The sequence below is a fragment of the Lithobates pipiens genome, unplaced genomic scaffold (genome assembly GCF_037356315.1).
Source record: "Lithobates pipiens isolate NorthernLeopardFrog02 unplaced genomic scaffold, aLitPip1_a1.2 Scaffold_16, whole genome shotgun sequence".
Taxonomy (NCBI): Eukaryota; Metazoa; Chordata; class Amphibia; order Anura; family Ranidae; genus Lithobates; species Lithobates pipiens.
In genome coordinates, this window is record NW_027507748.1 from 473,884,644 (window position 1) to 473,899,463 (window position 14,820).

General features: G+C 39.8%; 1 protein-coding gene across 18 annotated transcripts in view; it reads right to left on the reverse strand.

The window, feature by feature from the left end:
- TMTC4 (transmembrane O-mannosyltransferase targeting cadherins 4) overlaps nucleotides 1-14,820 on the reverse strand; it is a 137,442-nt gene that overhangs the window by 109,455 nt on the left and 13,167 nt on the right. For all 18 annotated transcript variants that reach the window (XM_077482947.1, XM_077482953.1, XM_077482955.1 and 15 more), the window contains 2 exons: nucleotides 13,211-13,421; nucleotides 5,144-5,259 (listed from right to left, as the gene is read on the reverse strand). In XM_077482947.1, coding sequence (XP_077339073.1) covers nucleotides 5,144-5,259; nucleotides 13,211-13,378 — 284 coding nt within the window. In that variant the 5' untranslated portion in view covers nucleotides 13,379-13,421. The remainder of the gene's footprint in view (nucleotides 1-5,143; nucleotides 5,260-13,210; nucleotides 13,422-14,820) is intronic.

The window sequence follows — 14,820 nt, forward strand, 5'->3', positions numbered from 1 at the left end:
GAGTTTAGCTTTTTTCTCTTAGTACCACTCAGAATAGTCATCACTTAAAAAAAAAAAAAAAAAGGAAGGAATGTAAACAAGGACACGGATTTATCTGGGCATACAATGCTGTTTCATTAGCAAAGTCATACTTTTACCTACAGAAGGTGAAGAAAAAAAAGAAAATGAAAAAATGGACTCACAACCAGTAACATATCCATAGAGACACAGTCAGTACCAAACTGACACAACCAGAAGCATGTCAGCAGCGTCAAAGCACCCTGCTGCCAGGATTGTCTCTTAAACAGAATAGAAGGTTGTGTAATCAGGCAAAGACTATTGCGCAGCAGCAAGTGTATAGAGAGCAGTGGTCTGCTGTAGATAACATTCAAAACAGCAGACAGTGCACAGAGGGAGAAAAAGAAGGTCCAGCACAAAGGGGAGAAAATAAAATGCTTTGGCATTAGTGGTTAGAATAAAAAAAAAAAAAAAAAAAAAAAAAAAGGTGGTAGGAAGAATGTTCCCATGTCCATGTCAGTGAAAGAGACAAATACCCCAGCTGGAGTAGGAACAATAAAACGCCCTGGCTGCAGTAATCAATCAAAATGCCCCAGCGCCAATGATAGGAAAAAATGCCCAAGGTCAAGTGTGGGTAAAAATATGTCCTGTCATGAATGAGGGAAATAATATCCCAGCGTTGGTGTTCAGTGAAAGGTAAGCACACCGCATATGAAAAATATTGGGGATCGGAGGTAAGGGGAAGAGCTGTTATAGTGAATATCTAAAAATGTAAAATGTTCCTGGAAAAAAAAAAAATAAAGTACCTCTTTTTAGAAATCCTTCTTAGAAATATTTTTCTTTAGAAATTTGCATTTGCCATTAGTTAATTAGGAATCCACCACCACCGTGGTCATCAGCCCTGTCCTCAGAGCCCACTCAGTAGCAGCTTGTCAAGTCACGCTCCGTTCTGTACTATGGAACCATTCTAATAGGAGCGACTCAAGTCGCTCCGACTTAGAAAAAGGTTCCTGTACTATTTTTGGGGCGACTTGCATTGACTTCTATACAGAAGTCGTTTTGCAAGTCGCTGCTGAAGTCATGTGCAGGTCGCGTTTGAGTCGCGCTGCAAGTCGCGTCGCCCCTGTGTGAACCGGCACTAATAGGCCAGGTTTGCAAGATAACTGAAATACATCACTGGGGATATCATTTGCTGCTCAGTGATTGCAGTATTCTAGTTTACATCTCCCCAAGGTAATACAAAAAACCTAGCCTGTTAGTGGGCCCTGAGGACAGGGTTGATGACCACTGTCCTCAGGGCCGGTGCTACCACTAGGCAAACTAGGCAGCCGCCTAGGGCGCAATGCTGCCTAGGGGCACCCAGCCACTGATTTTCCTCTGCGTCTGCATGGTCTGCAGGCTGCAGCATTTAACTAACTCAATCCCAGGCAGCTGCTCCATCTGGCTGGTATTGTAATTAGAGGCGCAGCACTGGAGCCAGTGCTAGAGGAATTAAAGTCTATGCTTCCTGTATAGCGCCGCCTTCTGTCACATAGGCAGGGCACAGTGGGTGGAGTCAGGGGTGGAGCCAATGGGGCGGCAAAATTAGGTTTCGCCTAGGGTGTCAAAAATACTTGCACCAGCCCTGACTGTCCTAATGAGTAAGAAATTGGAAGTGCCACCAAAGTGAGCAGTGGCAGGAATGAACACACCTATTAGCCTGGAACCACCATCAGAACGTCATTTCTGTGTCCCCACGAGGCAGATTTCCCCTCACTTGCTGTCTAGGCATATGGGGAGTCAGAGGGTAGACAAGAAAAATTACCTCCTCAAGGAGACAGAAAGCACTTTTAAATATCACAGGAAAAAAAAAAGACTCCATAGCATGGATACAGATGGCATTTCATTTTTCTATAAAAAATAAATAAATATGTTTTGCCGGAGTTGACTTAAAGCAGACCTTTCCTCCCATAACACAAAAAGCCTTGGTGGATGCAGCTCTGCATCTTGATCTGTGCTTTGTGTATTTCTTCCAGATCTGTGAAGTAACCCAGTACGAAGCTTCCTGTATTACAGACCAGTCACTGCTGCTCTCTCCTTGTGCATGGTGACTGGTCCTGTCTCTGCCCCCTCCTGTAGGCAGCCTGTAGTGGGGTGGACCTGCTGGGTTCTTCTCACAGGTCTATTTTCCTCACAGGCCATATGCGGCACAATGACGATACCACTGCTACCTTTAAAAGGTAATATTTGTGTTTTCAAGCGAATTTGATGCACATAAAGTGGCTTTATAGCTTTGTGGTTACTGAGAAGTATACTGTATTTAGGAACGTTTTTGTGTCCATAAGTTCGGCTTTAAACAAATCAGAATTTAAAAATTAATGCTATATCTGTATACAAACGAGATAGATATCTATATCCAAATAACACTCCCAAGCTCATCCTCATCCTAGATTTTCTGCTGATTTTTGTCTTCAGATTTACCAAAACCATATAATATGAGGTCAAACCTTAGGAGTTTCAATTTGTTTGCAATCAGGCAGGCCCTTGCACTAAGGGGATTTGGTAAATCTGAAGGAAAAACGCAGCAGAAAATCTGATAGTGTGTATGGGGCTTTAGACTCTTCATGGCACACAGCAGTGTGCAGGCAAGTTTTTTCCAATTGTAAAATCTCAGTTAATGTCAGTTGGTCTAAATCAGTTATAAATATATTTGTACACAACATGTATACTTGGTGTTATATTCCTGTTCATTTTTTTTTTTAACTTAAAAGTTGACAGACAACCTGTAATGTACATTACAATGTTCCTGACATACATTTCAATTTTCTTGATTTTTTTTTTTCCATCTGGCCTTCAGATATGAAAGGCAGGGTGATTTAACACCTGTTTAGGTTTGTCATCTATGTGTCGAAATGAAAAGTATGCCGTTTGCAATAAACTTTGCATAAAATAGATAATTTGCTTTTAATTTTAATGGTTCAAAGAATGTACGGCAAAATGGTCGGCCCTCACGCATGTTCACTTGATCCAATCTGACCCGCTTTGAAAAAAGTTTAGACACCCCTGAGCATTCAGTTTGCAGAAGACCCCCCCCCCAATCATACATTTTCTGAAAGCATAGGACTGGTAGATTAAAAGCTTCATGATCGTTCACCACTTATACTGCGCTATGCCATATAATATACATGTACATTAATTGGTATTACCGCGTAAAAGGCACGCGAGCATTATTCGCTGTAGCACGAGCCGATCATTGGGTCCCGCCCAATGATTTATGGCTGGAACCTGCTGATTGAGCGAATGACAGAAGGAAGCCCTGTGTATATAAACAGCACAGGGCTCTCTACAAACAGCAGTGATGTGCAATCTTTTTTTTTCTCCCTGCAAAGTAGGGAGTAAAAACAGCACATATTTAACCCCTTGACCACCCTAGATGTTAACCCCTTCCCAACCAGCATCATTAGTACAGTGATAGTTTATATTATTAGCACTGATCACTGTACTAGTGTCACTGGTGATGTCAGTGTGAGTTAGGCCGTTTCCCCCACCATCTGTTAGTGTCAGATTACCCACCGCACTATTGCAGTCCCATTATAAGTCACTGATCACGCCATCAGTAGTATATTATATATATATATATATATATATATATATATATATATATATATATATATATATATATATATATATATATATATATATACACACATACACACACACACGTTTTAACTTTAATGAAAGCCAAAAAAATATACACTACGCTTACTGGGTTTTTTTTCTTACCAAAGACATGTAGCAAAATAAATTTTGGCCTAAAGAAATTTTCGTTTTTGTTTTTTATTTGATATATTTTATAGCAGAAAGTAACTTTTTTTTTTTTTTCATTTCTATTGCAAAAAAATAAAAAACCCGGTGGTGATCAAATACTACCAAAAAAAAAACATGTGTGAACAAAAATTATAGAAATTTTGTTTGGGTATAGAGTTGCCTGACCATGCAACTGCCAGTTAGAGTAGCGCTATATATGTGGAAAAATGACCTGGTGAAGCAGGGGGAAAAATTTAAAATTGTGTGGAAAAAAAAAAATATATAGAAATAAGCAATCTGAAGGTTGGCTATGCATTTTGCTAACACCCAATTAAAGTGCCGTGTGTGCACTGAATTAGTGTATTTTGTATAAAAAATAAAAAAGGAGGATGCAGGCATACATTTTTTTGCAATGCAGTGCAACACGTGGCAACATGTTAACATACCACAATGCGCTGATGCACATAGAGTTGGGTGAAAGAAAAAAAAAAAAAACACACACACACACAAACAAACTAAATCAAGTACTGTGATGCTGTGTAACAATGGACATCAGTGGTTGGTACAAGATATACCACCACATGAGGTTATGTGCATGATAAAGCATGCCACCAGATGTGAATTTGCCCCTAGTGTGCTGGTGCCCTGGCTTGGCCTAATGCAGCTAAAGCTGGCGGGAGGGGGAGGAAGAGAAGCGACTGATGAAGCTGGGGGAACCATTGGCAGAGTTTGATCCCCCTGTGGCTCCCTCAGCAGCAGATTAAGCTGGTAGGAGGATGAGGAGAAGCTGGCAGCACTGCAGGAAGAGCCACAGAAGTATCAGCACAGGGGGGGGATGTGGTGGTCTTATTGTAAATAGCTGCGATCAGCGGCATGTCAGCCACTGATCACAACTATTTGTTTATTGAGCGGAGTCTGTTGAAAAATGACGGCAGTGACCTTGAGCTTATAGCAAAAAGAGGAATGCTAGCGATGCAAGACTTACTGAGCTGGCCAGCTGGAAGCAGTTCTGTGGCACTGTAGGTTTTACATCGCTGGCACTGAAAGAGTTAAATGAAGAAACCTAAAGAACAGCACATAAAAAATTATAAAAATGTACAATCCATAATTTAAAATGATACATCTTTTTTAAAAAAAATTGCCCTGTGTCCAGTGATTTGTAGCATCAAAAACAGAAATAACTTAGCTGACAAGCTAATTTTGTGAAAAGACTAGACCTTCTAAACCAAAGATAACCAATATATAAAAGATGTTTGCATCCCCTGGAGCTACATGGTTAACAGATATGCAACCATTGTAAAATATGTAGCTTACAAGAGCAACACAGGATACACAAAAACAAAATAGATTACTATCTTACCTGAATGTTAAGACTGTGAGTGGCCTATAAGACTTATGACTAGCATTGCTGCTGAGTTTAGTACCCCAAAAATCATGGAGCCACAAATCACTGATCGATGCATCTTCTCGGAGGTCCTATAAACAACAATAAGAAAAAAATATATATATTGTACTGCACCAATATAATTTTTGTAATTTAGTACTGTATATTCCTAATATATAAAGTGAAAATATAAACAGGGGATACTAAAAAAAAAAAAAAAAAAAAAAAACTATAATCAACTTGTGCTTAAAAAATGTCAGGTTAATCCTGTATATGTCAAATGTATTCTGATAGCACATACAGCAATAATATGATGTGCAATAACATAGTATTTTACAGTAGTCAGAACAATTGATTTTTATGGATTACTGGCCTTTACAAAATGTCTTAGCCGATTTGAAATGTTGCTCTGTCTACAGTTTCAACTACATTACTTACCTGTAATGAAGTATGTCCCACATCATACAGCTGGATTCTGGGGAAATCTTGACTGTAGGGGTGTCCCAGCCTCTTCCTGTGCATGGACTTACAGCACACAGGGGGTTAAATCATTAGTAAAAGGTCTACCACTTATTTTTAGGAGCTCCCTGCAGTGGTATGCCATATGTGCTACTATGCACCACATACTAGCACTTTATGGTAGACTTGCCTTTTTTAAACAGAGCCCTAAAGCACTAAGCTGTCACCACTGCTGGGGCTCCCATGTTCGGTCTGACTACTGGTTTCACAATATCTGGCTGTTCGAATGGCCAGGCTGCGATCACATCACTTACATGCATCTATATGGGATTCGATACTGCGGCACAGCCCTCTGCATTCAGGGTACACTTGGTTTGCCCTGAAAGAAGTGACGTCACCTGCTATTGATGTTGTGAATATCTTCTAAATGGTGTACGTTTGGGAGACATTCACTGTACCTACAGGCTAGCTACATCATAGGCTTACCTGTAGGTACTAATGAAAAATGAGAGTTTACTAGCACTTTAATAGCTTCGGGCTCTGGGCTGCGGCTGTGGAAAAAGTTCCAGATGAAGACCTGTCCCCTCTTCCCTCCTCTCCTAAAAAATGTTCATTAATTGTCTGTAGCATGACCTGTGAGTGGAGGAGAGAATTATGTGACAAATCAGACTCTCCTCCAGTCACAGATTGGGGTAATAGCGATCGACAGTGAAAGCAATCAAAAAAAGGTTTCTTAATGGAGGAGGGAGGAGGGGATGGGGGAACTCTTTTTCCACAGCCTCACAGTCCAATGCCTAAGGTCACCCGAAAGAAGAGGACATAGCACCCCTGCAGTGAAGATTTATCCAGGATCCAGCTACCTGCATGATGTGAGATGGCTTCCAGGACAGGTAAGTAATGTCACTGAAGCTGTAGAGAAGAAAAAAAATTACCTAAACTTCAGCCTTAAATGAACCTTATTTAGGATACCAACAAACATGACAAAACGGTAGCTGCATGCAGCTACTTTTGCCTGGATCAGCTAACAATCTTACGTCAAGAGGGATTATTTACTAAAGGCAAATCCACTTTGCACCACAAGTTGGAAGTGCAGTTGCTGTAGATCTGAGGGAGACATGCAAGGAAAATAAAAAAACTGAATTTTTGTTCGTACGTGATTGGATGATAAAATCTGCAGAGCTTCCCCTCAGATCTGTACTTCCAAGTGTACTTGTAGTGCAAAGTAGATTTGCCTTTAGTAAATCAACCCCAATGTGTGTCAATTAATACAGGAGCCCACTCTATTATTAAAAGGAAGCTGGTGACATGTTTTTTCAGGGTATTCTTATTGGTCTAAGATGTTGCCCTGGGATGATACAATCATGATGTAATCTTGGTTCCTGTGCTATATATACTATGGCTTGCTTACACAGCTATGACCCTGCTTCTGCCCATCATCCTGTTGCGAGAAATTGTTACGAGTGATTACTATGGGGGGGGGGGGCAAAAAAACTAAAAAAAACGCTTCCTTCTGGCAGTAGCAGACTAAGGTTACATCATTAATCTGCCGTTTTTCCAGAAGGATTTTAAGAGAGGCGTTGAAGCAGTTACTTGACTGAAGTTTAACCACTTCAGCCCCGGTAGAATTTACCCCTTTCCTGACCAGAGCACTTTTTGCGATTTGGCAGTGCGTCGCTTTAACTGACAATTATGCAGTCGTGCGACGTGGCTCCCAAACAAAATTGAGCTTTCTTTTGGTGGTATTTGATCAAATCTACATTTTTTTTTTTTTTTTTTAATATCCCCTAAAAATATATTTAAAAAAACGTTTTTTTCCCTCAGTTTAGGCCGATATGTATTCTTCTACATATTTTTGGTAAACAAAAAAAAAATTTAATTTATTTTTTGCACTATAAACAAAAGAGCGACAAGTTTTTGCTATAATAAATATCCCAATTTAAAAAAACAAAAACAAAAAACAAAACACGTTTTCCTCAGTTTAGGCCGATATGTATTCTACATATTTTTAGTAAAAAAAAAAAAAAAAAAAAAAAAAAAAAAACACCTCAATAAGCATATATCGAATGGTTTGAGCAAAAGTTATAGTGATTACAAAATAGGGGATAGTTTTATGGCATTTTTATTATTTTTTTTTCTTTTTACTAGCAATGGCGGCGATCTGCGATTTTTATTGTGACTGCGACATTGCAGCGGACATATCGGACACTTGACATCATTCACATTTATACAGCGATCAGTGCTATACAAAATGCATTGATTACTGTATAAATGTCACTGGCAGGGAAGGGGTTAACACTATGGGGCAATCAAGGGGTTAATTGTGTTACCTAGGGAGTGATTCCAACTGTAGGGGGGAAGGAACTCACAAGAGGAGGAGCCCGATCGGTGTTCTTCTGTACTGAGAGCACATGATCAGTCTCCTCTCACCTGACAGGATGTGGATCTGTGTGATTACACAATCGTGGATGCCCAGCGGACATCGCGGCCGCCGGGCACGCTTATTGGCTCCAGAGTGATGCAGCAGGGGCACATGCGCACCCCCCAGAAGGCCGGGAAGCCCAGGACATCATATGATTTCTGTCCAGGATGGGAGATCCCTCCTGCGGACTACATATGATAATGAGCGGGATGGGAAGTGATTATCGGAACAGGATATTTTTTTTACTTTTTTGGTTAACAAACACTTTATTATTTATGCATTATTTACACATGATTTATTTTATTTATAATGATTTTTAGTTATTTGTGTATTTATATTTAAAATGCGAGACAAAATGAATGACGCAACTGCATTCAGTTCTATGGGAATAAAAACACACACAAAAAAAATAAATAAAAAAAACTCAAATCTGTCCGGTTTAAGGTATAAAAAAATAAAAATAAAAAAAAACTTTTTTTGAGCAAACCATCGCCACAGAACAGAATAGTTGTGTTTTTTTTCTCCCTCCAGTGTTCGAGCTTCCATCTACAAAATGCTGGAGGTGAGAATGGGACCTAAGGGTTGCTTTTCAATACAGTAAATATTATATTATATATATTATATATACACACACACACACACACACACACATATACACACACTTGAAAAGTTCATAATTGATTCAACTTTAAAATGTAATTTCCAGACAGACTTTTTGTTTTTGATAGGGTAAAAAAAACAAAAAAAAACAAAACAAACTGTTGTTAGAGCTCAGGTCTTTATTGCTAGGGAGGATTTCTCTCTAATGCAAAACTACAAACCTTCTAGTACAAAAAGTTACCCATTTGAGTAATACGCTACTTTTAAGAATACAAATCATCACAGGGCAGAAAAAATAAAAATAAAAAAGGGTATAAGCATTTGAGAATATCAGTCCATACAAATGTATACAGTATTCCCTTTCTTATATCTGTAAATGCATTAGCCAATTAGGGAATACACATTTAAAAAACACGAACAGGAAGCTATATCCCCTAAAACATTGTGTAGAATGATAAAAAAAAAAGAAAAAATTAGTACTCTTTAAAGTGGTCTTGCTCCTGACCCCTGAACTGTAAACATCCCCTGTAAACAGAAAAAAAAAAAAAAAAAATGACAGGACCTGTTTAATGTGAGATCTAGGGCCAAAAAGACATCAGATCTCACATTTTTTTTTTTTTTATTGCATTTAAGAGTGAAAGTCCCTTTAAGGTCGTCGGGTGGAAGTGACGTTTGACGTCGCTTCTGTTATTGTCATCGAGTAGAGTGGGGGCCAGAATTCCTTCATTCCACTTCCAGCCTCTGAGGGGAAAGGAAAGGATCAGATCGTCTCCGCTGCTACCGACAACAGCGAATCCGCCACGGAGGCCACTTTTGTCCTAAAGTGGACCCCTACGCCGTTTAAGAAACTACCATGGATTATGGCAGCTATCGGCTGCCATAACCTCAGTATTTAATGTCAAAGTACCGATGTATAACGACGGTGGGCGGTCCAGAAGTGGCTAGTGCTGGCTCCTGTGCCATGCCGAGTGATACCAATGGCAGTCCACTTGCAGGATATAATAAAAGTCTATTGCAAAGCACAGCTAACCCAGGAAAGACAAAAGGAAAGACCCACGGTGCATGTGAACCACAAAACACAGTGTGAAAGCAGCCTTATAGGGTAGAGGTTTAAATCAGGTGAGCGGAAGTGGCACTGTGCCCAGTGATCTTTGACTTCTTCCATGTTGTTCGGGTATATCTCTACCTCTTTAAGGTTGTCTACCCCTGGTGTAGAGTGTAGGCTCAGGTTTTATTTACAGTAGAACTATAGGCAAAGCTTTTTGTTCCCCCCATTTTGGATAGAATAAGGGAGGGTTATAATCCCTATAATCTCATTGGGGAAATTTCCTTCACTTCCTTTCTGATAAGTGAGAGGAAATCCCTCTAAAAGAAAAATAAATCATTGGTTGTCCTCAGGGTTACTAGAACCGGTGTTCCCATTGGAAGTTTTCCCCATTATTTCTGTTCTGGGGACAACCCAAAACTTGTGATTTTCACTTTAATGATAATGGTAAAAAGGGCAAATAATAAAGAGGCTGAAGGAAGCACGAACAGCAATATAAACCTGGCATATATAATAAAAATATTGCCTTTAGTTATACTTTAACTGTGCTTCTTTAACCACTTCAATACCAGGCACTTTCGTGCCTTCCGGCCCAAGCCAATTTTTAGATTTCAGCGCAGTTGCGCTTTAAATGACAATTGCGCGGTCATGCTACACTGTACCCAAACAAATTTTTTATCATTTTGTTCCCACAAATAGAGCTTTGTTTTGGTGGCATTTGATCACTGCTGGCATTTTTATTTTTTGCGCTACAAATAAAAAATACCAAACATTTGTGGGGAAAAAAAAGGTTCTTTGTTTATGTTATAAAATTTTGTAAATTAGTTTTCTCCTTCACTGACGGGCACTGATTAGGCTGCACTAATGGGCACTGATGGACACTGACGGGTACTTATGGGTGGCAGAGGTGGGCACTAATGGGTGGTAATGATGGACACTGATAGAGGGCACTGCTGGGCATCACTGATGAGGAGACATCTGGCAGGCACTGACTGGCATCCCTGGTAATCCATCTGTTGTGGTGGTCCTGGTGGTACAGTGTGGGCAACCGCGGGGGGGCTGTGCCGATAAACAATCAGCACAGATCCCTCCTGTCAGGAGAGCCGCTGATCGGCACAAGTGAGGAAAAGCAGATCAATGGCTCTTCCTGTTTACATTGTGATCAGCCGTGACTGGAAACGGCTGATCATGTGGTAAGGAGCCCCCGTCAGAGGCTCTTTACCAAGATCGGTATGTCAGACTGACACACCACCGATTGCCACGATACGTGCTCTCATGGGCGCACAGTGGCCGTTATCCTGCTGGACGTCATATGACGGCCAGTCAGGATAACTGAACCACCGCCTGGCCATCATTCTGCTATAGGCCCGGGCAGGAAGTGGTTAAAGTAGTTATGAATCTGCATTTTTTTACCTTAATGCATTCTTTGCATTGGGGTAAAAAATGTTTAGGAATCAGTATGCCCCCTCCCCCCTCCGTAAAGCCTGAAATATAGCCAAAGAGCCAATGACAGCAGTCTGCAGAGCAAACAGTTGCCAGAGTGACCATAAATTCATTAAAAAAAGAGAAGTATACTTCTTGTGGGTGACAGAAGTGCACTTACTTGCGTACTCCCGTGATCCAGAAGCCCGCTGTCAGCTGATGTCACAGAGAGATTGCAGATTTCGGCATCCACCCATATGCTTTACAGGCAGCTGCTCCCTCCACAGCCCAATGCTCTAGCGAGGGGCAATCACGCAGACCCGAGAACTGAGTGATCAGTGGTCACATTATCGCTCAGTTTTCGGGCTTAAAGCCGGTGGAGGACAGCTACAGCATCAGACCAATGCTGCAGCAGGAAGGTTTTATCAATACACTTTTTCTACAGTCTAAAAAGATGCAATATCATTGAAGGAAGTTACAGCTGGTGACTTTGGGTATGTAGACCAAAAGAACCTTTTATGTCCATGCATCAATGTTCAATTTAGATACTGACCTCAGTAAACTAATATGACTGTATACATCTCAAAAGATCAGCTCTCAATAAGGCAGTCATAGCAAATATGTTACGGCATAGTTTAAAAGGTTTTTATTTTTGTCTGTGTCCCCACATATTTCAGCACTTTGTCCTCAAAAGGCACAAAAGGAAATAAGTGAAAAGGTCACCAAATCAAGTGTCTAAATTGGAATATATTGCCTCGTCTGTTTTGGTGACTACTATAAAAAAATGTTAAATAGCCCCCTCATTTTGTCTGCATAACAAGGTAAGACCTCCCTGATGGGAACACACATAGCAACAGAAACCTGAAAGTGTTTCTAACACTTCCACACTATATTCAAAACTGGGAAAAAACGTTTTGACTGGAAATTTACTTTAAAAAAAAAAAAAAAAAAAAAAAAAAAAAAAAAAAGAAGGGTTAGTTCACCTTCAACGACATATTTTAAAAGTAATTCCCAATGCATAACAGTTTTGATGTCAAGCCGTTTTTGCACACATTTAGATTACTAAACCCCTAAAACATTATATATTTTCTGAAAACAAAGACCCAAAAAAAAAAACTAGCAGTTTCTATTTTTTAAAATCACACATTATTAGCACAACACTGTTAAAAACCAAAGTTGTCAAAAAAACAAAAAAAACATAAATGTAATTTGATGCACTGAAAGAAATAGGCTATCCAATTTATAAAATATAAAAAAAATGAGGTTGCACAATGCGAATAGATACCTAACATGTCAAGCCTTAAATTTGCATAGACCCGTTAAACAGCAACAAACTTCAGAACCCTAAATTTTCCATAGGAGATGCCTTCAAAGCCTCTACAGGTCATTGGTATGTAGGGTTTATATACTTGAGTGTAACCTTATATTTTTACACCAAACAATAAAAAGTCGAGAGACACACATGGAGGGGTATTGGGCTTTTGGGTGAATGTTCCCTGGTTGTTTTGGAAGAGATCACTTTCTTCTGACAGCCAAGAGTCCGCTTCTCAGGTTTACACACAGCTAGCAGCTGGGCCTATGCATAGATCATGCCATAGATCGTGGCTAGGGAAAGCGACAGCTGAACCTTGAAGTGATATAATGCACATCACTTCTGTGTTCATCCTACCTAGTCAAGCTCAGCGAATATATGATCCCTAGTCTTTCTGCCCTCTACCTGGCAGCACCTGCTATGCATATTCCAGGACTGCAGATAGAACTGCAAATGGTGATGGGAGGGCAAACTGTGGGGGCCGTGGAAGTGATTGGGCAGCTGTTGAGTTGTAGGATTGTTTCCAACAGTTGGCTTGTCAGATTTACATAAATTAATCTGTTTTTGTTTTTTATTTAGAAATTACATATACAGAATCATACTTTATGTGAACAATATTGTCAAAATTTAGCCCAGTTTGTCTTCCAAAAAAAAAAAAAAAACACAACAGGTTTACGGCATAAGTCCATAAGGAATATAAAAAAATAAAATAAAAAAGGTACAAGAGCTGAAGTGGTTAAGAACGAACAACTTTTTGTACACATAGTAAAACGTGGCAGCCCTTACCTTGTTATTGATGATGGCCTCCGAGTCATCAAACACAAAGTTGCCATTATAACTGTTTACAAAGCACACAAAAGAAACAAATCCTACTAGGCATCTAGCCCAGAATGGTGAAAGGCTGAACAATGGAATGTCTTGATCCAGGGATTCTGATGATGCCATGTTATACATTCATTACAACCTATGCACTTCAGCATCGTGTATATTTGCAAACCTACAATTTAAAAAGAAAAATGTTTACCATCCTCTTCTAAGTGGAGGCATTTGTAAGATCAAAAATGACAGATGTATTCGCACCATAAAGTTTTCATAAAGGACATAAATAGTGGTATACAATTCATACGTACATAAAATTTTGCATTTTGTTGCAGACATTTGATTTTTTTTTTTGCCAAATTACATTTTTAAATAACATATCAAAATCAAACTTTTTTTTTTTCGTTTAGAAGACTAAAAAAGAAGGATGAGTTATGTGGCAGAACATAGCAAGATTTAACAGTAAAAAAACATCTAAAAAGGTCAAACCACCAATTCACATACTATATGTATTAAATATCAGATATGCATGTCAATTGTAATTTTGGCTGTCTGTTCAGTTTTCATAAATGTAAGATAGGTCTTCTGTGTTTTCTACACACATCTACTATGTATTCTAACTTATACTTCCAACCTTCTACTGTACATTGCATCTACTCTTTGAAGTTTGTGTGAGTGTATGTGTGCTGAAGAGAGCGATAGACAATTAGCTGAGATTTTACTTAAATCACTGTCAATTACATTGCCTAGATCAGCGCTCCAAATTTCCACTTGCCTGCTGGCATTTGGCGGGTGGAAATTAGCTGGGGGTCCTAGTAGATGATTGTTAGCAGCAGCTTGGCATTGCATGCCACTGCTGAGCCTAAGTAAAAAGAATATTGGTATTTATTAAAAAGGGGATCAACTCCAGAGATAAGACAATAATTCTCCTCTCTACAAGACTCTGGTCTGGCCTCACCTGGAGTATGATGTCCAGTTCTGGGCACCAGTCCTCAGGAAGGATGTACTGGAAATGGAGCGAGTAAAAAGAAGGGCAAGAAAGCTAATAAAGGGTCTGGAGGATATTAGTTATGAGGAAACGTTGCGAACACTGAACTTATTCTCTCTGGAGAAGAGACGCCTGAGAGGGGATATGATTTCAATTTACAATTACCATACTGGTGAGCCCACAATAGAGAAAACTTTTCCGCCGAAGGGAATTTAACAAGACTTGTGGCCACTCATTAAATTAGAAGAAAAGAGGTTTAACCTTAAAGTGGAGGGCCATCAGGCCAAAAAAAAAAAAAAATCAGAAAAAAAATAAAAAAAATTTTTTTTTTTAACTTACCAGAAATGCCTGTTGCTAGGCACATCATCCTAATCTGCCTCTTCCTCCTCCGCGGAGATCTTCTGTCTTCTCTTTTCCGTGCGGCGTCTTCTGGGTAATGGGTCACGCTGTGTTCTGGGAACGGTGTGTCCCAGAACACAGCGCGCCCCATTCACAAAGCGCTGCGCGACGCGCGCATGCGCAGTAGAGAACAGGCAGTGAAGCTGCAAGGCTCCACTGCCTGTTTCCCTTAGCCAAAATGGCGGCGCCG